General features: G+C 39.8%; 1 protein-coding gene across 6 annotated transcripts in view; it reads left to right on the top strand.

Moving 5' to 3' along the window:
• The window catches only part of KIF13B (kinesin family member 13B), a 186561-nt gene that overhangs the window by 143008 nt on the left and 17433 nt on the right, over nucleotides 1-26120 (top strand). For 5 of the 6 annotated variants that reach the window (XR_004483705.2, XM_033429842.2, XM_033429845.2 and 2 more), the window contains 3 exons: nucleotides 3539-3577; nucleotides 9407-9518; nucleotides 16826-16959. Coding sequence is in view for 5 of the 6 variants with exons in the window: in XM_033429842.2 (XP_033285733.2) it covers nucleotides 3539-3577; nucleotides 9407-9518; nucleotides 16826-16959 (285 nt within the window). In the remaining variant the exon portion in view is untranslated. The remainder of the gene's footprint in view (nucleotides 1-3538; nucleotides 3578-9406; nucleotides 9519-16825; nucleotides 16960-26120) is intronic. The other variant, XM_012533320.3, reaches the window with a different exon arrangement.

Consider the following 26120-nt stretch of genomic DNA (forward strand, 5'->3'; position numbering starts at 1 on the left):
GGGTCCACTGACAGGTGTGATTAGCTCTTGATAATCATAGCATAGTTGTAATTAGCTAAACAAAGCAGAGTTTATGGAAAATTGTGTCATTATTAATTATAAATAACTCAAATATTTTAAGGAAAATATAAGAAAAAACCATGACTTTCTGTTTTTTTGAAATCCATCTAACCCAAATCCTCTATCATGAATTCCTTGAAAAAAAGTAGCCAAAATTTCTTCAGCTTTTCTCTCTCACCCTAGTTTCCTTATGTTTAAATGAAGAAAATAATAGAAAACAGTAGTATCTGCTTGAAAAAGAATTATTGTTTCATCTACACCAAATAAACAGAATAAAGGAACACAGATGCTGTAATAGAAGTATGCCTAGGTAGAGTAGGAGCCCAGAGGAGGGAGTGGGCACTTTTATAGGTATTATTCAGGGACCAAGAGAGGCTACAGAGAGGGGGAACTCCCCGCCCCCAATAAGCTTAATGCTGAAAGAGGATAAGGTCCACCCAAGGCAGGGAAGGGGTTGAAGCAAGAGTGTGAACAGAAGTGTGGAAGGAGGAAAGAGCATGAGTAAAGCAGAGAGGGTGCAGTGTGGGGTAGAGCCCAGAGAAAGGGGCCTTATTTCAGAAGTTCCTATAGATGTGCCTAGGAGTAGCTGGGGAGCTGGGTCCCTTGAAGGAGTCTTTTTAAACAGTCTACCTAAACCCCACTCATGTTCCTGGCTGTGGTGTATAAAATTACGTTAGAGTAATGTACATAGTAGAAATGTGTACAGTTACCAATGTACAAGTGAGGGTGGGGACAGCAGGTGGGGTAGAGGTCTCAGCAGCGGGGAGGGGGAGGGAGAGATTCAGGACGTGCTCAGGAGATGGAAGCTCTAGAGCTCGGCGACATGAAGAATAAGGTGGAGCCCAGGGGAGACAGGGTGGCGTGGGCTCTGGGTGACAGTGCAGAGAGGTGAATGTTGCAGGCGCAGGTTTGGGGAAGAAAATGATTGAGGTCAATTTTGGACAAAAGGTTATGTCTGCCAGTTCAGGGGTCTGGAAGCCTGAGCTGAAGACAGATTGGGGAGCTCAGGACCTGGTTGGAACAGCATGAGGGATTTGAGCACAGAGGCGAGGCTGTGCGGGCGTGATGGTGATACTTTCAGGCCTGTGCAGGAGGGGAAGCCGGCCAGGGCCACAACGGACCGGAGTCCTCAAAGAGGAGGGGAGGCGCAGGAGGGCGGCTTGGAAACTGGTGCCGGAGAAAGGCGGTTTAGGAGCTCCTTCCAGATTCCTCAGAGACCGAAATGAGGACTGAAAAGACTATTTTGGGTGTGAGAGTGAAGAGTTTATTGGAGGCCTTTCCCAGGGCAGTCTCTTCTGTGGAGGATAGGGGAGAAGTAAGCAAAATGTGTTTTGGGGCGTTTTTTTGTTTGTTTGTTTGTTTTTTGCGGTACACGGGCCTCTCACTGTTGGGGCCTCTCCCGTTGCGGAGCACAGGCTCCGGATGCGCAGGTTCAGCGGCCATGGCTCACGGGCCCAGCCGCTCCACGGCATGTGGGATCTTCCCGGACCGGGGCACGAACCCGTGTCCCCTGCACCGGCAGGCGGACCCTCAACCACTGCGCCACCAGGGAAGCCCTGTTTTGTTTTCTGTTTGGGTTTTTTTTTTGGGATGTGCTGTGCAGCTTGCAGGATCTTAGTTTCCTGACTAGGGATCGAACCCGTGCCCCCTGCAGTGGAAGCGCAGAGTCCTAACCACTGGACCGCCAGGGAAGTCCCAGCAGGGCATGTATTAAATGAGTAAATAAATTACACATTTTTTTGTTACTCTACCAGGACCTTTCCTTTTTCAGTCATCTTGATGTCCTGGGGCCCCTGGGTAACTTAGAGAAGATGAGGAAATTCTACCCTCTCAGATTTTACTGGTGTCCTGGTGCCGTCCCAGCAGCAAGGATCTGGCTGTGTCCGCTCTATTTTAGCATGTATTTTCAGTTTTCGTCAGATGCCTCCAAACAGTGAAGGATGCTTTTCTCCTGTTGCAGCGGTTTGCAGTCTTCCTCAAAACTTGGCGTCTCTCACCCCTGCGCAACCACAGCAGTCCCCAGCCTCTGACGGGCAGTGGAGTTCTTGTCAGGGAAAACAGAAAGGCCAGCTCCCCATTACTAACGTGCTCGCAGTCCAGCTGTGGAGCTATTATTTTATCTTCTTGTGAACTCTTGACCCCCATGGGCCCTGAATGGTTACCAGGTATGGCTGGGATTCCATCCACTCCATCACTGTCCATGGGCATCACTTGACTTCCTGCTTGTGTCCAGATCAGTAGGTTTTATGAATGTCCACATACCAAAATCAGAGACCTTTTGCTTTTCACTAGGGGAGAGGTAGAGGAAAACTGTTCTAAGATTTAATGGATGGACCTGTTTAATGAGTATGGAAATTCAGGTGACAGAGGATCATAACTGATGCTAGGAAACAGTGATAAGAACACTCATCAAAGAGGATTTGATTCCAGGCTCACTTCAGCAGGGAGCACAAAGTGGTTCCCCCTTTTGCGGGTGCGGGGCCCTCAGTAGTTTTATCATTTAAAGCAGGGCCTCTTAAAAAAGATTAAGGAAAATAAATATTTTTTAAATTGTATTTTCTTACTAGCGAGAAAAGAAACATTTCCCTCCACCAATAGCAGCAAGGAACAGAGATTCCTCCCTTTGGTCTTTTAAATGAAACAATGAAAAACATCGTCAAATATGGCATTGCTTTGAATTCAAAATTGTTATAATGCTGTGCATAATAGAATTCCTCAGGGTAGTGTTTAAACTAGTTGACATACAAATTATCCAAGTCCTATTAAACCCCTTTACACAGCAGCCGTGCTCATAGACATATGAGATGACATATATATGAGGGTGCCCATTGCCACATTGTTTATAATGGCAGAAGATTGGAAACAAGCTAAATGTCCATTGGTTTGGTCTGGTTAAATCTATTTTCTCCCTGTGAGTGTGCACACGTGCACACACATAAGTAAATGGGATACTATACAGCTGTAAAAAATAATTAGGAACCCCTCCAGGTACTAATGTGGAAGATCACCAGGATATACTTAGTGATTAAAAATGCAGTGCAGCACAGTATGCTACCATTTGAATTATAAAAGGAGGGAAACAGAGAGGTGCATGTGACTGTTTATGGATTTGCTCACATAGACACAGGAAACCCTATAAGGATATATGATAAACAGATACCATTACTTACCTGCCTGGGGAGAGAGTAGAAGCATGTGGGCACCTGAGGTAGGAGGCTTCTCACTGTGTGCCTTTTTATATTACTTGTTTTTTGGATCATGGGAACAAATTACCTATTGAAAAAAATTAAATTAAAAATTTTTATTCTCTACCCTTTTTAACAGAAGATTTTATTCTCTAGTAAGTAGTGGTTTGAGAAGGTCTTTAGTTGCTTTATCTGTAATAATTTTCGTGCAAAATCCTCAAGGAGAGATTACTAAAGAAATTGTTCTGGAAAATCTCAAAGACTCATGTTGTTTTTCTTCTTTTCTTTTGGAGACTTCCTTCATTCTGCAGTTTTCAGAGATCCAGGGAGAGGTAATTAATCCATTAGGTTTTTCCTAATGAGTGGGATACAAGTATTATCCTACTATCCTAAAACATGCTTGCTTTTACCTTGAGAATAAGAATGCATTTTTAAATGTAGTTTTTATAAGACGACTAAATTTGACACTGTACTAAGTTTTTGGCTCTTACCCTTTGGTAAAAATAACTTTGGTAATCGGTATATACAGTTCCTCTCAAATGTTCCTTGTTACCTGGGCTATGAAAATATCTGTCAGAAGAGACCAGGAACAAAGGCATCTGATGGAATGTAGAAGGCTCTGGAATGTGAAGAGTTGGAGTTAATTTATTAGTTAAGCAAACGATACAGTAAATGAGAACTTTTAAGCTGTACTTTTCTCAAGCATGGGACAGGGGAGAGAAGCAAAGAAGAGAGCAAAAGTGCCTTGGGCCTTCCTTCAACGCCACAGAACTTTGCTCAGTGGGACCATCCTGGCTTCCTTGCATGAAAGTATTTAACATACAGGGAAGTTGAGTCGGAAATATAATTTTAACCTGGAATCGATGCTTAAAATGCTAGAAACTGTATTTTTTAAAAAATGAAAATTATAATCACAGTTACATCTACCTTTCAAACTCGTGTGGGCCTGTTTCTGGGTTCTCTGTTCCATTATCTATGTGTCTATCCCTCTTTCTTGATTATGAAATCAGAGTCACAGACCAGAGAATCTGCCGTGTCCTCCCCACCTAATATCAGAACATTCAGGTTTAGAAGCAGGGAGAGGCCACGGAGTAAGTTCAAGTCTGCCTTTCCCTACTAATTTTCAGTTAATGTCATGGCAAAGATTAGTCAGTCGGGAGAGAAGTAACACTAAAGGTGTGTCTGGGAGGCAGGAGCAGAGAGTGTGATAGGATTAGGGCTCTTGGGGAGGTGAGAGCAAGTGGTAAGGTACTAAAACAGTGTCACACTTTGGCCTATAATACTTGGAATTCGGCCAGCCACATTTTGCATGGCCTTATTTATTGATGCTCGCTACATATTAAAGTTGGAATTGTTTACTGAGCTCCACCAAGATGCAACTGATGAGCTAATTGATCTTAAAAAGATAAATTGAATTTTATTAACTACTCTTAACTTTTAATTTCACCTTATGGCCTAAAAGAAATCACTCTTGAAAAGCTTTTCAATTAAGAATATAAAATATTCCTAATTGCAGTGATGTTGTTATTTACTGTTACTGACTATTTCATCATTATTGTAAGGCAGTTTTTGTATAGGTATAATGAAAGCTTAGCAAACTTTTTGTGACCAGTCTACCAGATTAGACTCACATTTAGGTGCAGAATTAATTTCAGCAGATTATTTTCCATTTAAACAGTGGCTGTGCCTTGAGATCTTTTGCAATCCACGGAACTCTGTCAACAGAAAATACTGGTCTTACTTAAAGACATTTTAAATGGAATTATATATTTTTAAATAAGTTAGTAAGATGTTTGTCAGCTTCTGATTGGAGTTTATGGTGCAATTAAAAATAGCCAAAAGCCTGGATGAATATTCAGTTAACAAAACTGAATTGTGTGTTTTGGCCCCATCACCTTCCTGAAAACTGCAGTTATGTAGTGTGGCACTAGTTAAGGCTGGTACCAGATATGAGTCATCTCTTCTTTAGCTGCACGAGAAGCCACCTTTGGACCTGGAATGTCACTGGTGCTTCTCTTTGTTTACCTCTTTGTCACTTTCCTGATCAAAACCAGACCCCTTGACGGAATACCCAGAGCATTTGTGTCTGTCTGGAGAGCGGTAACAGGAAAACAGGAGGTGCCCAACGGGGACCGATCAGGTCTTCAAGCCAGCTGAGAGCGTGCTGTGTTTTTCCCTGTTGGGTTTTGCCTTTAAGCATAGTGTCCATCGACAGATGAATGGATAAAGAAGATGTGGCACATATATACGATGGAATACTAGTCAGCCATAAAAAGAAACGAAATTGAGTTATTTGTAGTGAGGTGGATGGACCTAGAGTCAGTCATACAGAGTGAAGTAAGTCAGAAAGAGAAAAACAAATACCATATGCTAACACATATATATGGAATCTAAAAAAAAAAAAAGTTCTGAAGAACCTACGGGCAGGACAGGGTTAAAGACGCAGATGGACATAGAGAATGGACTTAAAGACATGGGGGAGGGGGGCTTCCCTGGTGGCGCAGTGGTTGGGAGTCCGCCTGCCGATGCAGGGGACGCGGGTTCGTGCCCCAGTCTGGGAAGATCCCACATGCCGTGGAGCGGCTAGGCCCGTGAGCCATGGCCACTGAGCCTGCACGTCCGGAGCCTGTGCTCTGCAGCGGGAGAGGCCACAATAGTGAGAGACCCACGTACCGCAAAAAAAAAAAAAAAAAAAAAAAGACATGGGGAGCGGGGAGGGTAAGCTAGGACAACGTGAGAGAGTGGCATGGACTTACATATACACTACCAAATGTAAAATAGCTAACTAGTGGGAAGAAGCCGCATAGCACAGGGAGATCAGCTCGGTGCTTTGTGACCACCTAGAGGGCTTTCTCTAGTTGCGGTGTGCAGGCTTCTCATTGCAGTGGTTTCTCTTTGCAGAGCACGGGCTGTAGGCGCGGGGGCTTCAATAGTTGTGGCTCGCGGGCTCAGTAGTTGTGGCTCGTGGGCTCTACAGTGCGGGCACAGTAGTTGTGGCGTACGGGCTTAGTTGCTCCATGGCATGTGCGATCTTCCCAGACCAGGGCTCCAACCCGTGTCCCCTGCATTGGCAGACAGATTCTTAACCACTGCGCCACCAGGGAAGTCCCATTGTGGCTGATTCTGAAGGTTGATAGACATGAAAAATGTCAGAAACATCACAGATTGATCTTTCCAGATTTCAGTAGTGGAGTGTGGATTACTGTGGTAGAAGTTTAAAAAGAAAAATGCCATACTCTTTGACTTTGAGAGCTGAGCTCATAAGAAAGCAGAAAGGCCTGGTGTCTGGCCAAGTCCTTTTTATTCATTGTCCTGAGTTGATCTCCCTCTGAAGTACCTTAAACTGGGATGCTTCCATTTTTCTTCCCCAACATTTCAGTAAAGGGAGAATAACCCTGGACCAGCCAAGCATGTGAAATGTATTGGAAAGACACTAATTGCCTTGTCCCTGGGTGGCAGTGTGTGTTGCTAGACCCCGGACCACAGATTCCACTCCTGGCAAGAGAATGGACATGTACAGCCAGAGAGAAAGAATATAGTGAATGATTTCAGTGGAGTGTTTCTCCAGAGATCTGCAGGTATCAGAAAGAGGAGGGAGGAGTGTTATACCAGTTTATCATCCAAATTTGTTGTTCCCTTGGAAGCAGAGCCTGTTCTGTCCCAGAGCGATTTGAGACACTCTGTGTCCCCGTCTCTGGTTAGCGAGACTGTGAGATTCCTCAAGGTTAAGATGGTGGTTAAGGGAGATGGATGAAATGAGTCTCCGTTTTTCGTTCTCTGATGGGGCTAACGATATGGCTAAGGCTCTGTGTAAGTACTGTGTGCATCCTTTCAAATGTTTTCACTTGAGATATTCGAATATATGAGACAGTAAGAGTTACTGCCTCTATTCAGATTTGGGAGTAACATTGGGTGTGGGAGTTCCAGCTGGTAAAAATTACCCGGGAAGGTAGCAGAGCCCTGAGTGTGCCTTGGGGAAGAGGTGACACCTACAGTATTTGTCACTGGACCACACCAAATGGCTGAGGTGCTGACTCCAAATCTGCTGCTTAGTTTTCCTAAGGGACAGAGTCCCACTATGTCAGCTGCCAACAAGGAAGAAAAATGTAAAGTATGAAAACAGATTTATTCTGAAATCAAGTATGTTGTCTTCAGAACAACCTTGCATGAGCTTAAACCCTGTAAAGAAAGCGTGAGACTTTTCTTCCTCTGAGCTCAGTAGAGTGTTGACTTCATTGTCCCGTCACCTGATGGTGACGTCCCAGAGTACACAAAGCTGCAGCTTCCCAGACAGATAATTAAATTTAAATGCAAAAAAGTTAATGAAACATTAAAGTATGTAAATCAGTGTGTGAGTCATAGTAACACAAATGCTCCTACAGTGCCATGTTCATAGTTCATTTCCCTCATCATCTCTTCATGTCTCTCTTGCTTCCTAGCTTCCTACTGTTGAGCATCATACCTTTGTTAAAATATCAAGTGCTGAGAGAGTTCCTGGGGAAAATGGGCTTCTGTAAGATAAACAGGATCCAGATCACTTAGGGCTTATCGATTTTATGATCAGTACTTAGGTTGCTGCTAAAAGCAGATAGGTTTCCAGTACATCTTGGCAACCTAAGAGGGCTTTCTTCCCCCATCCACCTTCAGGAGCAGCAAAGAACTTACTTTGCAGGCGATTACTAATGAAGACTCAAGTTGATCGTCAGGGTCACTCATCTGTGGAGTACTGGCTTAAACTAATATAAAATACCATTTTTTAAACTCTGGTGAAAAAGAAGTCAGAGTGATTATCAGAAGACCAAAAGAGAACCTACAGCATTTAAAAGAGTTATGTCTCATCTTCATTACTGGTTTTTATACTGGTAGTATGGGTTGGGGTTTATTTCTTTACTGGATGGGACTGATGTTCAGAGTGTTTTGGTGCTGTCACCATTTTTATGGCTCAAGCTCTAGACAGGTAAACTAATCCATCAGCTGGTGGGCATTGTTTTTGTATTATGCAGTGAAATCTCTTTAATGGGAATTCACAAGACAAGTTGAAAGTACAGTCAGACTTGTTCATTCAGAGACTACCATTATTGGCAACTTGTGACTACTTGGTTTAGGCTTAACTGCAACTCACCTTTAATATCTGTTAAAAAAAATGAGAGGCTTGGTAATATGCTGTTCTAGAGTTTTTACTTTCATGAATGGTATGTGGCGGAGGAGAAGACGCCTGACTGTATTAGAGTTGTTCCTAGGCTTCCGTCGAGAATCTGAAGTGAAAGAGGGTATCTTGAGGCACAAGAGCAGAGAGGGCCTAAGGAGCAAAGCGGAAGGGAGGATTTCAAGAGGAATGTCTTACTAAATCCCTGTTTTGTGAGAAGCAGCATGATATAGGAGAAAGATTATTAGGAGGCTGTAAATTGTAGTAAGCAGTAAACCAAGGTTTATTTAGTTCATGTGATTTTTGTCAACGACATTGCATCATCTCACAGATTGACCAAGTCCTCAAGTCTAGGGGACGCAAAGAAGGTAAGTCTCTACCTTCAACAGCTGCTGTGAGGGAGGAAGGTGCACCGTCGCTGGCACAGGTCTTTGCATTGGCAGACATGACCACCTTGCCCCATCCCTAGCCCATCGGGGAGTGAACACCAGTGTTCACAAGTGTGCAGTGGAGCGACTGCAGGTACAGGAGAACCACCGACAGCATGAAAAATTGCTATTCCTGTACTATACTGTCAACCTCTTGAATTTTGACACCTAAAATTTTTAATAAAATAGAAATGCTTTTTTAAAAAAAACAAAACTTCAGACTGTATCTTTATCCTAGAAGTTCATTCTGCATTTGGCTTCAGTCCTGCCTTAGGCAAATGTTTAGCCATTTGGACAAAATGGGCAGAAAACATGAACAAATTTCTCCAATATACAAATATATGAGTGGCCAATAAGCGCATGAAAAGATGCTCAACATCACTAATCATAGGGGATACCCAGATGTGAGGTGGTATTATTAGGGAGAGCAATTCTATAAAGAAGAGGAAGAATACTTAGGTAATAAGATTTATCATGTCCTATAACAAGAATAAAGCTTTAGTAATGTGTAACAGATTTCTCTTCAGTATCTTTAGATTTTTTTGTTAGTTGATATGAATCAAAATTCCTGATTTTGTCCTTAATAGGGCCGGTGGGAAAGTCAACAGGATGTATCGCAAACTGCTGTTTCTAGAGCAACCACTCTGGCTGCCCCATCTCCCCCTGGTTGTCCCCAAAATAACCATTCTCCTGATGCAGGTAAGTTACATTTTCCTTTTTCAATCACTGTCATGAAATTTGAGCATCTTTCAGAAGTAGTTTAAATCAGGATTTCCTACCAGGTAACCACTGTCCTACTAGTTAATGCCTGTCTGAATTTTCCCCTTCCTTATCATAACGTGTTGAGTCCCATTGTTTTGAATGTTGAATTTATCTTGCATTCCTGTGAGAAATACCACTTGATCATGATGTGTTGTCCTTTATATTTGTTTGATTCTGTTTGCTAATATTTTGTTTAGAGTTTTTGCACATATGTTCTATGATGAATATATGTACCTTTTTCATAACATTGTCTTTGTTAGGTTTTGGTATCATGATTACATTGGTTTCATCAAGTGACTTGAGAAAAATTTCCTCATCTTTTTTTCCTGAGTTTATGTGAACTTGGTATTACTACTTCCTTAAATGTTTGACAGGATTCACCAGTGACACTCTCTGGGCCTGGAATTTTCTCTGTGGGAAGATTTTAGATTATGACTTCAATTTCTTTATTATAAAGTTAACTTTTTATATTTCTTTGTAAGTTTTCATAAATTATGTTTTTTAGGGAAATTTCTATTTCACCAAAATTATTAAATTTATTTACATAAATGTTACAGTGTTCCTTTATTGATCATTTAATGTTTATAGGATCTGTTGTTATGTTCATTCTTTTTATTCTAAATAGATAATTTTTGTTTTCTTTCTGTTTTTCTTAAATACTTTTGAAACTGGTTTGTCAGTTTTCTTTAGTCTTCCCACAGAGCCAAATTTGGTTTTATTTTCTGTTTCATTGATTGTTATTTCTTTCTGCATTTCACAAATTTTGGCACGATGTGTTTTTTTTATCATTCTGTTCCAGATATTCTAATTTCTCTGATTTATTCTTCGACCCCTGGGTTATTGGGTAGTATATTAATTCATTTTCCTATATCTTGGGGGTGTATTATTATTATTGATTTCTTATTTAATTTCATTATGAGCAGAGAACAGACTCTTCAAAATTTCAATCTTTTTACATGTTTTGAGACTATATTCTATCTTAGTGAACATTCTATGTGTATTTGAAAAGGTCTATTCTGTTTTGGGCACAGTGTTCTGTATATATCAATTAGGTCAAGTTGGTTGATAACCTTGTTCAAACCTGCTGTATCTTTACTGATTTTTTTTCCCCTCATATTTGTTCTGTCGGTCATTGAGAGAAGGTGTTGAATCTCTAAACAATGATTGTGAAATTGTCTATTTTTTCCTTTAATTATAACAGTTTTTGCATGATTCATTTAGAAACTTTGTTACTGGGTATAACACATTGGAATTGTTACTTTTTGCTGACATAGTTATGTTTCTTATTATGAAATGTCCCTTTTAGCTCCCTGGTAATACTCTTACTTTGAAATCTGTCTTGCTTGTTATTAGTATAGCCACACGAACTTTCTTTTGCATATTGCTTGCATGGTGTATCTTTGCCTCAGTCTTTAAAATTTTAGCCTATATTTTTATCTTTAAGAGTGATTATCTTATAGACAGCATATTTAGGTTTAGTGTTTTTTGTTTATCTAGTCTGACAATTTCTGCCTTTTAATTGGCATGTTTAGTTCTTTTACATCTAATATTATTATTGTTATCTCTGCCATGTTGCTGTTGGTTTCTATTTGGCCTATTTATTTATTTTTTCCTCTGTAATCTTTTTTGTTTTCTTTTGGGTTAATTGAAAAATATTTTGCAGTATTTTATTTTTTCTTTGGCTTTCTGGTATACCTGTATTTACTTATTAACATCTTTGTTAAAGGAGTCTAGTAGGTATCTTTAATTTTACCACAGTCTACTTAGAATTAATAATTACCACTTCCCACTGCACAAATATAAGAATCTTGCAACAGTGTAATTCCATTTACCTGTTCCCCCACCCCTCTTATTTTGTATTATTGTTGTATCTTTTGCTTTTATAGGTGTTGTGAACCCATTTTACAGTGGTGGTTTTTTTTTTTCTTTTTTTCTTTAAAACAGCTCTTTGTCTTTTAAGGAAATTAAGAAACTATAGATAATCTTTTATATTTTCCTTCATATTTATTATTTCTGTCACTACTCCTTCCTGAAGATCATATATTCATCTGATATTATTTCTCTTTAGCCTGAAGAATATCCTGTATTATTTCTTATTGTGCAGTTTTCCTTGAGAAGATGGGTCTCCCCTTTTGAGAATATCTTTATTTCACTTTTTTCTTCAAAGGATATTTTCACTAGATAGAGAATTCTGAGTTGATAGCTTGTTTTCTTTTAGCTCTTCAAAGACACCATTATCTTTTACACTTCTTTTCTGATGAGAATTCAGCCATCATTTGTGTGACTTTCCCACGACATGTGGTATATCTTTGTTTACGTTGTTTGCTTTCCAATTTTTCTCTTTATTTTTCTTCTTAGCAAGTTGGGCAGTGATGTGCTTAGGTATAGTTTTCTTAGTGTTTATCTTGCTCGGGTTTCACCGATGTTCTTGGGTCTATACGTTGAGATTTTTCGAACAGTTTTGGGAAATGTTCAACTATTAGTTAATTACATTTTCCCCTGCCCTTTCCTGTCCTTCTGAGAATCTAATTGCACACATGTTATATTGCTTAATATTGCCCTATGGGTCACAGAAGCTCTATTCTATTTTGATTTTAATTTTTCATCTTTTTATCTTATTCTTGTTTCTTCTGATTGGATAATTTCTACTGCCATTTCTAGTTTTCTATTAAGCACATCCAAGAATTTTTAAATTACAGTTATTCTTTTTAGCTCTAGAATATCCATTTGCTGCTTTTTTAAATAGTTTTAATTTCTCTGCTGATATTTCTTTCATACCTGTATATTTGTTAAGACCATATCTTTTTTTACATCCTTGGACCTGTGTATAAAAACTGCTTTTAAACTTCTTACCTGCTAACTCCAGCATCATGACCAATCTCCTAGTCTTTTTCTGACTGCTTTTTTCTAGTCTATGGGTCATATTTAATGAGTTTTGACAAGTTTATTTACTCATGTAACTTACACCCCAGTCGAGCTCTAGAAGATTTATGTGACTCCAGTTACTCCCCACAGTGCATCAGTGTTCTGATTTCAGATTAGTTTTGCCCGTTCTACAGTTTCATTTAAATGGAATCATATAGTATGTGCTCTTTTTGTGTTGGGCTTCTTTTGCTCAGCATATCTGTTCAAGTCATCCATACTGTTGCATGTATCAGTAATTTATTCTTTTTTATTGCTGAGAGATATTTCACTATCACAGTGGAATTTATCAGTTTTTAACCAGTTCTCCTGTTTATGGACATTTGGTTTTTTTCCAGTTTTTGGCTACTGTGACTAAAGCTTGTTCTTGTATAGGTCTTTTTGTAACATTTCTGTTGAGTAAATACCTAGGGTGAAATTACTTGGTCATAGACTACTACCTTGTTTAAAAATTCTGTAAATTAAAGAAAAAGATTCTAATCAGTGTTTACTTGATTTGCATATTTACCACTTTGCTCTGCTCATCATTGCTTCCTGCTCATTCCATGCTTCTGAGTTTAGTTTCTTTTTTAGTGACTATGTATCCATCATTAGCGCTTTTAGCAATCATCTTTTTTTTTAGTGACAAACTGTTTCTTTTGTATGTTAAAGTTTTTATTTTGCTCTCACTTTGAAGAATCCTTTTACTATGGAAAATATCAGACAAAGTAGAAAGAGAATCATGGTGTGCCCTCCAGTGCCCCATGCTGATTTCAGAACGATCAGTGCATCACCAGGCTTACTTATCTGTGCTCCCACTACGTCCCCACACCCTCTCAGAATGACTTTAAAGCAAATCTCAGATATTATCTCATCTGTAAATACTTGTACATGTATTTCTAAAGTAATACCCACAGTAACATTTCATTCCTAAGAAAAATGAAAAATAATTCCAAAATATCATTAAACATCTAGTCAGTGTTCAGATTTCCCCAGTTGGATCAAGAATATCTCTTAGTCATTTTGAATGAAAATCCAAGTAAGGTTCACACATTGTGATTAGTTGATACGTGTCTTAAGTCTGTTTAGTCTATCTGCTCCTCTTCATCTTTTTTCCCTGTTGCCTTGTATTTGTTGAAGAGACCAGGTTTTGTACATAGACTCTGTACATTTTTACTTTTACTGGTGACATCCTCACCAGGTTATTTAAACATGACTCTCTGTCCCGTGTATTTCCGGTAAATTGGTGATTAGATCCACAGCCTTGGTCAGATTCAGGCTAATTTGAGGGAGGGACGGAAGGTAGGGTAAATGAATGGGTAGTTTTATGTACTTCCCTTAGGAGACACATCATGTCTGATTATCTCTTTTTCTGTGATAGATGCAGCCTTTAGTTGATTATTGGCTAGATATTTAATTAGAGGTCATCCTCACTCTAGAATGTTAGTTTAACTGCATGTAAAACTTAAGATTATTCCTAATTTTTTTCTTAGCATTTAGATGATTATATCTTCTACCTCTTTATTCATCTTAAACTTTTTGTTTGTTTGTCTCTTCTTTTTTTTTTTTTTTGGTGGCCATGCCGCGAGGCTTGCAGGATCCTTGTTCCCTGACCAGGGATTGAACCCTGGGGCCCTTAGCAGTGAAAGCATGGAGACCTAACCAATGGACTGCCAGGGAATTCCCTTGTCTCTTCTTTTTTGTTTCTCTCATCCCTATTTTTGCTTTTGACCTGTCTCTTGGCAAATAGCTTTCTCTTTGCTGTATTTTTTTAAATTACTGAGCTCATGATTACAGAATATCCTTCTGTAACTTTTCCTAGTTTACTTAGAGTTAATAGTCCTTTATGGAAAAGGTAAAACCTTAACCGTACAGGTCCGTGCACCATCTGTATTGCCAATGAACTTGCATCGTCTTGGTCCAGCGTGGAGTAGAGGTGGGGATGGTCATGTGCTTCTCTTCAGGCAGCCTCATATACAGATGCCTCAAGTTGACTGGCTTCTTCTTTTTAAAGTGTTAATTAGGGTACAGTTTTCAAGTCACATATGACTTGAATTAGTTTTTCTTGAAAATTTAGTCTTATTCACTAAGAATAAGGAATAAAGCATTAATAAGTCTCCTAATATCATAGGCGTTATCTGCATGTCTGACCCCAGCCTTTGGTAATTAAGAGCAGGTAAGAACAGGGTTGGTTCAGGGCACTTGTCCCTCTCTTGTGAAAACAACTCAAACACCACTGTCTTCCTGAAAGGTCAGTTTCATCATCTTCATTCAGTAAACAGCATGACAAATTAAAGTTGAGTAAGATATGGTCCCTGACTTTAAAGAGGTTAAAGTCTGGATGGAGAGCTGTACGAGTGTGTCATTGGCTATGTGATTTAAAAATGAAAAGCCCCATTTTATTCTAGGGCAGAAGTTATTGGGTTGGCCAGAAGGTTCATTTGGTTTTTCTCCTGTAACGTGGCTCTAGTAGCAGTTAGTTGTCTTTAACTTCATTTGAAACAGTTTTGTTAGATTGTATTGTGACAGCTGTCATATCAGCGTGCATTTAAAAAAAGACTTATCAAAATTGGTGAATTTTTGTGTAGCCATTTTAATATTGAAGATGGAAGAAAAAAAGCAACATTTTCGGCATATTATGCTTTATTATTTCAAGAAAGGTAAAAACGCAACTGAAATGCAAAAACAGATTTGTGCAGTGTGTGGAGAAGGTGCTGTAACTGATCGAACACGTCAAAAGTGGTCTGTGAAGTTTCTTGCTGGAGGTTTCTCGCTGGACGATGCTCCACGGTCGGGTAGACCAGTTGAAGTGGATAGCGATCAAATTGAGACATTAATTGAGAACAATCAACGTTATACCACCTGGGAGATAGCCGACATGCTCAAAATATCCAAATCAAGGTTGAAAGTCATTCGCATCAGCTTGGTTATGTTAATCGCTTTGATGTTTGGGTTCTACGTAAGTTAAGCAGGGGGGAAAAAAACCCTTCTTGACTGTATTTCCGCATGCGATTCTCTACGTAAAAGTACTGAAAACGTTCTGTTTTTAAAACAAATTGTGACAGGCGAAGCAAAGTGGATACTTTACAATAATGTGGCACAGAAGAGATTGTGGAGCAAGTGAAATAAACCACCGCCAAACACACCAAAGGCTGGTTTTCATCCAGAGAAGGTGATGTTGTGTATATGGTGGGATTGGAAGGGAGTCCTCTATTATGAGCTCCTTCCAGAAAACCAAACGATTAATTCTAACAAATACTGCTCCCAGTTAGACCAACTGAAAGCAGCACTCGATGAAAAGCATCAGAATTAATCAACAGGAAATGCATAATCTTCCTTCAGGATAATGCAAGACTGCATGTTTCTTTGATGACCGGGCAAAAACTGTTACAGCTTGGCTGGGAAGTTCTGATTCTGCTATATTTACCAGACATTGCACCTTTGGATTTCCATTTATTTTGGTCTTTACAAAATTCTCTTAATGGAAAAAATTTCAGTTCCCTGGAAGAATGTAAAAGGCATCTTGAACAGTTCTTTGCTTAAAAAGATAAAAAGTTTTGGGGGCTTCCCTGGTGGTGCAGTGGTTAAGAATCTGCCTGCCAATGCAGGAGACACGGGTTTGAGCCCTGGTCCAGGAAGATCCCACATGCCACGGAGCAACTAAGCCCGTGCGCTACAACTACTGAGCCTGCGCTCTAGAGCCTGCGAGCCACAACTGCTGAAGCCTGTGCGCCTAGATCCCGTGCTCTGCAACAAGAGAAGCCACCACAATGAGAAGCCTGCGCACCGCAACGAAGAGTAGCCTCTGCTCTCTGCAAATAGAGAAAAGCCCACGCGTAGCAACGAAGACCCAACACAGCCAAAAATAAATACAAAAAAAAAGTTTTGGGAAGACGGAATTATGAAGTTGCCTGAAAAATGGCAGAAGGTAGGGGAACAAAAGGGTGAATACATTGTTTGATAAAGTTCTTGGTGAAAATGAAAAATGTGTCTTTTATTTTTACTTAAAAACCGAAAGCACTTTTTGGCCAACCCAATAGTACTTGACCAGTTAGTGACAAGGCCCGAGGTTGGATTACCCTTCGCATTTAATAGGCACGATGGATATTAGAGCATTTTAGAAGTACCCCAATTGCTGCTATTTAATTGGAAAAGGAAACACCATTGTGTTTGAGGGTAACTATAATAAGAGCATGTCTTTTAATATTAATTTTTTTAAGGATACGTTTTTTGATTTATATTGTTAGATTTGCTTACAAAGGATATGTGGCCAATTTACAGTAAGGAAGATGTCTCTGTAATTGTTTTTGCCTTATCTCTTTTCCTTTCAATATTTTTGGCAGGACTCAGTAACCTAGCAGCCTCCTACTTGAGTCCAGTAAGATCCTTCGTGCCGCAGATGCCGAAGCTGCTGAAGTCTCTCTTCCCCGTCCGCGACGAGAAAAGGGGCAAACAGCCATCTCCCCTCACACATCAGGTAAAAGCGTCACGAAGGCAACAGTGCCCGTGCTCCTAATAGGTTGCTGGCGCAGTGATGCTCTGCGCTGCGCTGAAGCTGGAAGGAGAGGGTACCAGCACTGGGGGCGTCAGAGCTGCACTTTCAGACCTGGTAAAAGCTCTGATAATTTCTCTTCCACTCTCGTCGGAGATAACAGAGCTGTTTAAACGCACTGACGCTCTCAATCCTTTCTGCTTTTAAAAATTGCCAAGTATACTACTAACGTGATTTATGGTCATATCACTTAGAGCAACAATAGTGAAATTTATGAAGTGCACTTAGTGTTGTTTGTGTATTGCCAAACAGAAAATGTAATTCTATTTTTAATTCTTGATTTCGTTTCTTATTTCACACTATTTTACATCATCCCTGTCCTTGCTGCTCAACCTCTTTTTTCCTCTACTCTGGTTTACCTGTTCTTTCACTAAAATATTAAAAGTGATAACTTGTCTTATTTCCCCTTTTTATTAAAACTCTCTACCCGGCCTTAGAAGAAGTTTTAGAGAAGGTGTTAAAGGGTTTTCCAAATAATCAGGAAGCTGCTCTTGTGTGATGGTGCCTGGGAAGCCTGTTGGAAATGCAATTTTTAGCCTCATATAGGTGTGAATTCAGCAGAAAATGATAAATGAGGATTTATTTATACTCATTCAAAAACACATACAGTGCATGTTCAGTTGTTGAAATAGTTCTTTGGACATCAGCTTCTCCACATTCACTTAAACATTCAAGTTGCAGAAATGTAGGTGAGTCTCCTTGCCTGAGACCTTAACTATTTAAAAGACTTTTCTAAGTTTACAAGTGCATTTTCAAGGGGGATGGTATTAGTTTTGTAAGGTTGCTATGCAAATACATAATTTTTTCATTCTAGGATTATATGAGCATATATGTCAGCATAGATGCACACATATTGTATGAAAAAAATTAAACATCGAGATTTTTGGAAATGTTTAAATTTAACCGGGCACTAACGGGTGCTTGACAGTTACCAAAATGAATCTGAGATGGCGAGAGCTTAAAAGAAATAGCAAGTCTAATATTTGGTGGGGGTGAGGGTAGGCAAAACAGATTTTGCCACGGGTTCGTCATAGCATACGTTATTCTGTTCTAAACTGCTACATCGTTGTTTCACAAAGTATGATTCATTTACTGTTTGTGCCAGAATTTCCATGGTAGCTTTTTAAAAAGGTAACTTTAAAAAAATACAGCCGGACCTTAAAAAACTGTAACTCATACCTCACCTTGGGGCATCTAATAATCTGCATTTATAAGCACCTAAGGTGATTCTTATTCACATTAAAGTTTGATATCCACTGTTTTTCAATTGTTGTTTGGTGACGACAGAGTTACGTAAGTTAAAGGAAATTGGAACAGTATTAGAAGTCATTGAATCAGACTACCATTGTTATAATTATCAGCTACTTTAAGCTTTTGATGTAGCAAGTCAAATCACCTGCTACTGTAAGAAGTTACTTTTACTGTTTTGCCAGTGAGTGATTGGTTCCTTTGGATATGAGAGGAACAGCAGTGGTTTAGAAAGAAATCTAGTGATTGGTGGATAATCGCAATTTGTAATGTCCAGTTTAAGAGAGGTAATCTTGAAATATTTTGAAGATATCTTAAGAATATTTGTTCATTCAGTTTACTTTTTTTGAGCATATATGAGCAAAGGCGTTACAAAAAGTGGCCCCAAATGCTGCATAGTTCATAAATAAATGAGAATGTCAATACAAAAGTGGCCTTAACAAAGATGCTCAATGGTGGAGCTAAACTGTTCCATTTGGTTGGTGAAATCCCCACTCCCTTGAAGGACCGTTTCTCAAGGTCACCAGAGCTCCATCTTGCCTGCACTTCTCAGTCCTCATCGTGGACTCGACAATCGTGCCGGAAACATTTGTGTCTCTGGGCTTTAGCGCTTAGCGCTGAGTTTGCCTGGCTTCCCTTCTGTTGGCTGCTCAGTCTTTCTCAGTTGCCTTTTCTGGGACCCTTTTTTCCATCAAGCCGCTGATATTCAGGTGTTCCAGAGCTCCCTCCCAGGTAATCTCATCCAGCTCTGTGGCTTTTAACTCTTTATGCATTGACGATGCTCACATTTCTGTCTCCAGCCCAGGCTTTGCCCCTGAGCTCTGGCCTCATGGAGCTAACCACCTGTTCAGCTTTTCCACTTACAAATCATTAGACATTCACATTTTACAAGTTCAAAGCATTACTCCTGGTTTCAGCTCCCAAGTCTGTCTACTCCCAGCACAGAAAATACTTACAAAATACATGCCCATCTCAGCGTGTATAGCACAAATGTCCACCTAGTTGCTTCACCTCATAAATAGTCCATCAGTAAAATTTTGTGGGTACCACTTTCAGTCCGGTGACTTCTCGCCATCTCCATTTCTCATCACTCATCCATGCCATCGTCTCTTGCCTTGACTATGCAGCAGCCTATCAATTGGTCTAACTGACGCTTTTTGCCTCACACAGTCCTGTCATTCACAGAGAAGCCAGAGTGAGCTCCCAAGGCCTTACATTAGTTCATGGCTTGAAACCTTCCACTGCTTCTCTTTGAATAAAATCTGTTCCTTACTGTGGTTTACAGTGGCCTATGTGATCTAGCCTCCTGACTTCTAATCTTTTATTCCCTTTATTATTTTTTATTTATTTATTTATTTATTTATTTTTGGCTGTGTTGGGTCTTCGTTGCTGCGCGCAGGCTTTCTCTAGTTGCTGCGCGCAGGCTTTCTCTAGTTGCGGTGCGCGGGCTTCTCATTGTGGTGGCTTCTCTTGTTGCGGAGCACGGGCTCTAGGTGCGTGGGCTTCAGTAGTTGTGGCACGTGGGCTTCAGTAGTTGTGGTTCATGGGCTGTAGAGCACAGGCTCAGTAGTTGTGGCGAATGGGCTTAGTTGCTCCGCGACATGTGGGATCTTCCCGGACCAGGGCTCGAACCCGTGTCCCGTACATTGGCAGGTGGATTCTTAACCACTGCATCACCAGGGAAGTCCCTATTCCCTTCATTTTATTCTTTGTTCACCATGCTAAGCCATATTGGCCTTTTCGTTGTTATTGTTTGTCGCATGAACCATGAAGCTCCTTTTGGTCTCAAGAGTTTTTGCACTTGCTTTTCCTTCTACTTGGACTGCTCTCTCCCAAAGTCTTTGCATGGCTACTAGGTCTCTAGTAGACTTTTCTGCTAATAGCATGGTCAAGAAAGACCACTCTAAGTAAATACGTTTGAGTTTAGAGTGGCCTGAACCAACCAAACTAAAACAATAGCATCTACCATACATATTACAGTGTACTCCCATATTTAATCTTTTCATTGGGAGTCATTGTTATGTTTATATGCTTATCGGTTATCTCCACTCTAGAATGTAATTCTTCAGGGCAGGGGCATAGTCAATGGAAAATATATGTTGGTTGACCATTGACATTTGTACAGCTTGTAATGTTAGATAGTTTGCATGTACCAGGTGTCATCCAGTGGTGTAAAGGACTGTGGTTATAGTTCGGAGGTGAGAGAATCACATCTGAGTGGGGATTTGAGATATCGAGACATATTTATGAAGTTTCTTTCCTAGATTAATGCAGGTTCCACTAAAGAACTACTCTTAAAGGAGGGGAAAGCTTGAGCTTATCATTTTGGACTTATTTGATCAAAGATGCTTGTGTTCTCATTTTTACTATCTCTGCTAAAGTTTTAAGAGAAGTAAATTATAATTTAAAATGACAGTATCAATATAGAGGTTTCCCTTACTAGGACCACTTTAAGTATGCTTTAAGTTGCCGTCACCTAAACGATGTTCCATCCTTGGAATTAGGGCACTTGAGCGTTAATGGAATTTCAAAATAACAGCAACAAGAGCAATGCTATATTGGCTAGATTTTTTTAGTGTTTCCCAATTTTTTTTATAGTAATCTTCACTCTAATGGCATCCTATTCACTTGGAAATCAGATTTGATACCTGAAAGTTGAGGTTCTTACTTTTTTCCCTCCATGTGGAACCTCCGAGTCCTCCAGGAAGAAGGTTGTTTTATTTCTACCCACTCTTTGCCTCTGCTTTTTTCTGCTATTGCCCAGGAGTTAAAGGTTCTGTGCTCCTTTAGGCTTTCTCCAGACCTAATAGCTGAAGACTAGTCAACTATATCTCTTATAATAAATGCCTCATCATTCTTCCGTTGTCTTGCCAAGGTTTTGCTTAAAGTGGGGAGCCCAGAAGTGATACTATAACCCCTATGCTTGAAAATAGTGCAACTGTCACTGTCCTCTTTTGAATAATGTACTTCTACCAAAGTGGCATATGATTGCACTTTTTTTAAAGGCAAGTATTTTTAGTTCATTATGCTCTGGTCAATTAACGTTCCCCTTTTTTGTTTGCTTGTTTATTTGCTTACACTCTTGTCAATACACTTCTCTTTTTATTATTAGGTTGTTTAGTTGAAGTATAAAAATACTTAAATAAGGATCTTTAGATTCATTTAGAAAATTTTTCATCTTGATTTTGTTTCAGCATTCCTAGGATAGCAAGATATTTTTTGAATAATTATTTAAAAAATACTTCTGTCCTAACTATCATCTGCAAACTTTGAAGGGCATAGTCTTTATTTGAGTCACAAACAAAATATGGAACATTAGGGCATGAGAGAGAACTCTGTCCTATGTGACTAGAGATCTCTCCCCAAGTTACAGAGTGACAGAGCGACACACTTCAGCTCTGCATATTTAGTAACTTCCATCTCCAACCCACGTTTCCCCCTCTCTCTAGCAAAGAGATTATGGGAGACTTTGTTAGATGCATTACAGAAATAGAGGGACACCATGCCTTCCTCTGTATCACCAGTCCAGAAAGCCTAGGACAAAATTCATGCTGATGAACGTTCCTAGACCACCCTGCCCACTGCCTGGCTTAGCCATAGCTCTGTGTGAGGTATCTAGTGTAGCGTAAAGAAATACACAAATACCCCGAAGCTTGCTCTCTGTCTTGATTCTGGTTTAAATTGGCTACTACTGCCTTGTTAGTACACTAATTTCAATGGCCCGTATAAATAGTCATTAAATAATCAATACCAGACTAAAAAACTTATATAGGTTTTAGAATGACATCAAAGATAGAACCCAGAAAAATAGAAATCAGTGCACATGCCTAAAAGGAATCTGGATCAATTCTACAGTACAGCAAGGGGTAAATATTGGTATTAACATTGCATAAAACTTAGAGACAAAAAATAGATAGTAACCCTGCTTAAGATTTCTTTTTTTTAAAAGTTATTTATTTATTTAAATTTATTTATTTATTTATTTTTGGCTGCGTTGGGTCTTTGTTGCTGCATGCGGGCTTTCTCTAGCTGCCGTGAGCAGGGGCTGCTCCTAATTGCAGTGTGCGGGCTTCTCACTGCAGTGGCCTCTCTTGTTGCCGAGCACGGGGTCTAGGTGCATGGGCCTCAGTAGTTGTGGCTCGCGGGCTCTAGAGCGCAGGCTCAGTAGTTGCAGCGCACAGGCTTTGTTGCTCCGCGGCATGTGGGATCCTCCCGGACCAGGGCTCGAACCCGTATGCCCTGCATTGGCAGGCGGATTCTTAACCACTGTGCCACCAGGGAAGCCCCTTGTTTAAGATTTCTAATGTGAGACGGCACAACAAACTAAACAGAAACCCCCAAATGGATCAGCAGAGACAGTACGTGGTAACCCAGCAGACTATAGAATAAGACAGGCACACTCTCATTTCTGTCCCCACCCAACTTTCTCTTTTCATCATTTTCAAAGCCATTGCCCTCTCCATTTCCTACCTGACTGTGATGAAAGATCTCAAAACTTCTTCCTTTTTCTGTTTCTGTCCCAAGTTAATTTGGAGACTTAAACTCCTCTGGAAGAGTCACAGTAACAAAGACACTCACAGCAGCCCATCTAAACACCACACCTGGGTTCTCTCCGGCATCGACAACACTTAGATCATTGCACTTAGTTCTGGGTATGTTACTACTAGATATTCATTGACCAACTGGAATTATTTCAGAGAATAACATCAGAAATGATTTATGAGGAAGGATTAAAGAAGTTATTTATAGCTTGACCAAACAATGACTAAGAGAGCTGACTGTATAAGCATTCAGGGGATATCAACACCAAAGGCAGGGAAGAATTGTGTAAGGATGGTTCCAGGCGAGCAGCAGTACGAAAGGCACAGAACAACAGAAATGAAGTTAACGAAGAGAATGGTAACAACCGTAAATGAGTACAGTGATCTGTAGATAGCAGGGTACTCTCTAAAAAAAACCCCAGGGCTTTCTGTCACTTCTATTTTGTAAAAGTAAGATTTTGAAAATATAAAAGTATTCCCATTAAGAACCGGGGAATGGAATAGATCCTGTTTCTGCCAGTCATTCTTCCCTCTTTTCTTTGCTAGATTAGGTGGAAGAGAGGCAGAAGTTGTGTAATGAAGGAATGAATATTATCAAAAAAGTACTTTTAATCAGAGTGTCCTTGACATTTTCAGACAAGAACGTTCAATTCCCTCCCTCATGCAAAGATACAAACACACAACCACAGTGAAAATCTAATGAAAAGATTAATGTTTATTAACTTGTTCTTTGGAATCAGCAGGTTCTCAGATCAAGATTCTGTTATTTGGGGGGGGCATACTTCAGCATCTGAAAAGACTCATGGATCTTTTCTTGTAAGATAGAAGTTAACAGTTTATTCTGAGGAATACAAAAATTTAAAGAAGGAAAATAAAGATTTTAAGAAAGTCATTAAAAACAAAGGTTCTTATATTTTACAGAATCATGTGGCTCGAACATATTCGTAAAGACTTATGTTTGTCATTTTTATGGAGATCTGTTTTTGTTTGTAATCAGTTTCTGTCTGAGTTCCAGAAATGCAAAAGATACAGCACTGAGAGAGGTGGCAGCTGACAAAATTGCTGTCTTTGACCTTCTGATGCAAGTTTAGTAACTAATCTGGAAAATAATGAACTGCAATTAATGAAATCTGTACTCATATTCAAGTGTGTTTCTCAGACAGCACATACAATAATTGAAAGCACTTCCTGCTCTCCAATTAGTTAGATTGAATTAATGTGGCATAATAGCTTTTTTCATATATCTAGAAGATTGTGTTCAGATGAAGCTGTTTATGTACTTCAAACTTAGGTGCTCCAAATGGCGTCTTTGGTTCATTTGGGGAATTAAAGAGTTAATGCTCACATTCAATTTCCACCATCAAAGACACAGCCGCATTTCCGGCCTATCTTTATTTTACCGTCTGCCCCTCTTCAGTGTCCTGCGCTTTGCTTATGGCTGCCTTGTCGACTTCAGGGATGTTTGTCTCCGGTTTCAACACAGCTTCCAGTGTGGAAGATGGACAGGGCCTTGAGTAGAGAAAGCAGCGCCCTGCGCATCTCTGGCCTAGTTGAAAAGATGCTTGGCTAGTTCTTCCGGGTTTCATGTCAGCAATTCCTCCATGTATAAAATGGGGAGAAACAAACACAGCTACTGGTTCTTCCCTTGTGCATGAAGATGCTGTTTTAGGCTCTTCATACTTGGGCTCCTCTGATGAAACAAGCCATATAAATGCCTATCCTGGTGTCTTAAGCGTTCATCATCTTAACTAACTAAAATAAGAAAAGGTATCTATACTTTGTTTTCTAGCCTTGAGTTTTCCTTAATTATTCAGGTTATTTTTAAAGGTTATTTCCCCCTGTAGTTTATATTTGGATATGGTATGCTATATTGCTTTTTCTTGAGTTAACAAAGGGAAGTTTGCACAGCCCTTCTGGAGTACAGACTTTAAAAAAAAATTCAAAGTAGGACTTCCCTGGTGGTCCAGTGATTCAGACTCCACGCTCCCAATGCAGGGAGCAAGGATTTGATCCTTGGTCGAGGAACTAAGATCCTGCATGCCACGCAGCGTGGTCAAAAAAACCCAAGAATTCAAGGCAAGTGATTTCTGTTCAGTTGGTTTGGGGATGTATTCTTAGGCATTCTTTTTTTTTTTTTTTTTTAATTTATTTATTTTTATTTTGGGCTGTGCGCGGGCTTTCTCTAGTTGTGGTGAGTAGGGGCTGCTCTTTGTTGCAGTGTTGGAGCTTCTCACTGCACTGGCTTCTCTTGTTGTGGAGCACGGGCTCTAGGTGCACAGGATTCGGTAGTTGTGGTGCGCGGCTTCAATAGTTGTGGCACGTGGGCTGTAGAGCGCAGGCTCAGTCGTTGTGGCCGCCGGGCTTAGTTGCTCCGCGGCATGTGGGATCTTCCTGGACCAGGGCTCGAACCCGTGTCCCCTGTATTGGCAGGCGGATTCTTAACCATTGGGCCACCAGGGAAGCCCTAGGCATTCTTACTACTTTACAAAATGAGACTCTTATCTCTTTTCTTTTCCAAAATCATAACATCTTACCATCTATCTTTGCCCCAGAAATGTATGGATATTGACATACTTAGAGACACTAAGTTGACAGGTTGTCTTCAGAATCAGGGTTAGTAGTTGATCTGAAAAATAATGAAAAGAAGATAGTTTCTGAGGCAGGATACGAGCTGATGGAAGAGACCTCAGTCTGCCAGTCGTTCTTCACAAATGGGCCTTGTATACTTCTGTATGATTCTGGAGACCTGAGGTTGGAACCTTTTTTGGTAAAGAGCCAGATAGTATCATTTTAGACTTTGCAGGCCAAACAGTGTCTGTCAGAACTAGCTGTAGTTCTGGTCCAAACATTGGGTCTGGTTTTGTTCCAATAAAACTTTATTTATAACCCTGAAATTTGAATTTCATATAATTTTTACATGTCACAAGGTATTCATTTATTTCAACAACTTCAAAATGTAAAAACCATTCTTAGCTTACAGGGCACACCGAGGTGGGGACGGTCTAGATTTAGACCCTGGTTTTAAGTTTTTAGATTGATGGCCATTCTGTGTTTCAGGTAAACATCCTTCATCCTTCATGGCTGCTTGAGAAACTAAGTGGATGGAGTGAATATTACATCCTCTTTTTAAAAAATAGAAATCTTTTTCACATAAATACTTAAATTTTAATAATTATGCAGAAGTTTAAAAAGTAAACTAGCTAAACCCTGAAAAATAAGGAACAGTCTCTTTCCTGACAACTTCAGAAATATTAGTATTTAAAATTTTCTGTATCTAGGGCCTCAAGTAAGTTGAAC

This window comes from Orcinus orca, chromosome 6, assembly GCF_937001465.1.
Source record: "Orcinus orca chromosome 6, mOrcOrc1.1, whole genome shotgun sequence".
In the NCBI taxonomy this organism is placed as follows: domain Eukaryota; kingdom Metazoa; phylum Chordata; class Mammalia; order Artiodactyla; family Delphinidae; genus Orcinus; species Orcinus orca.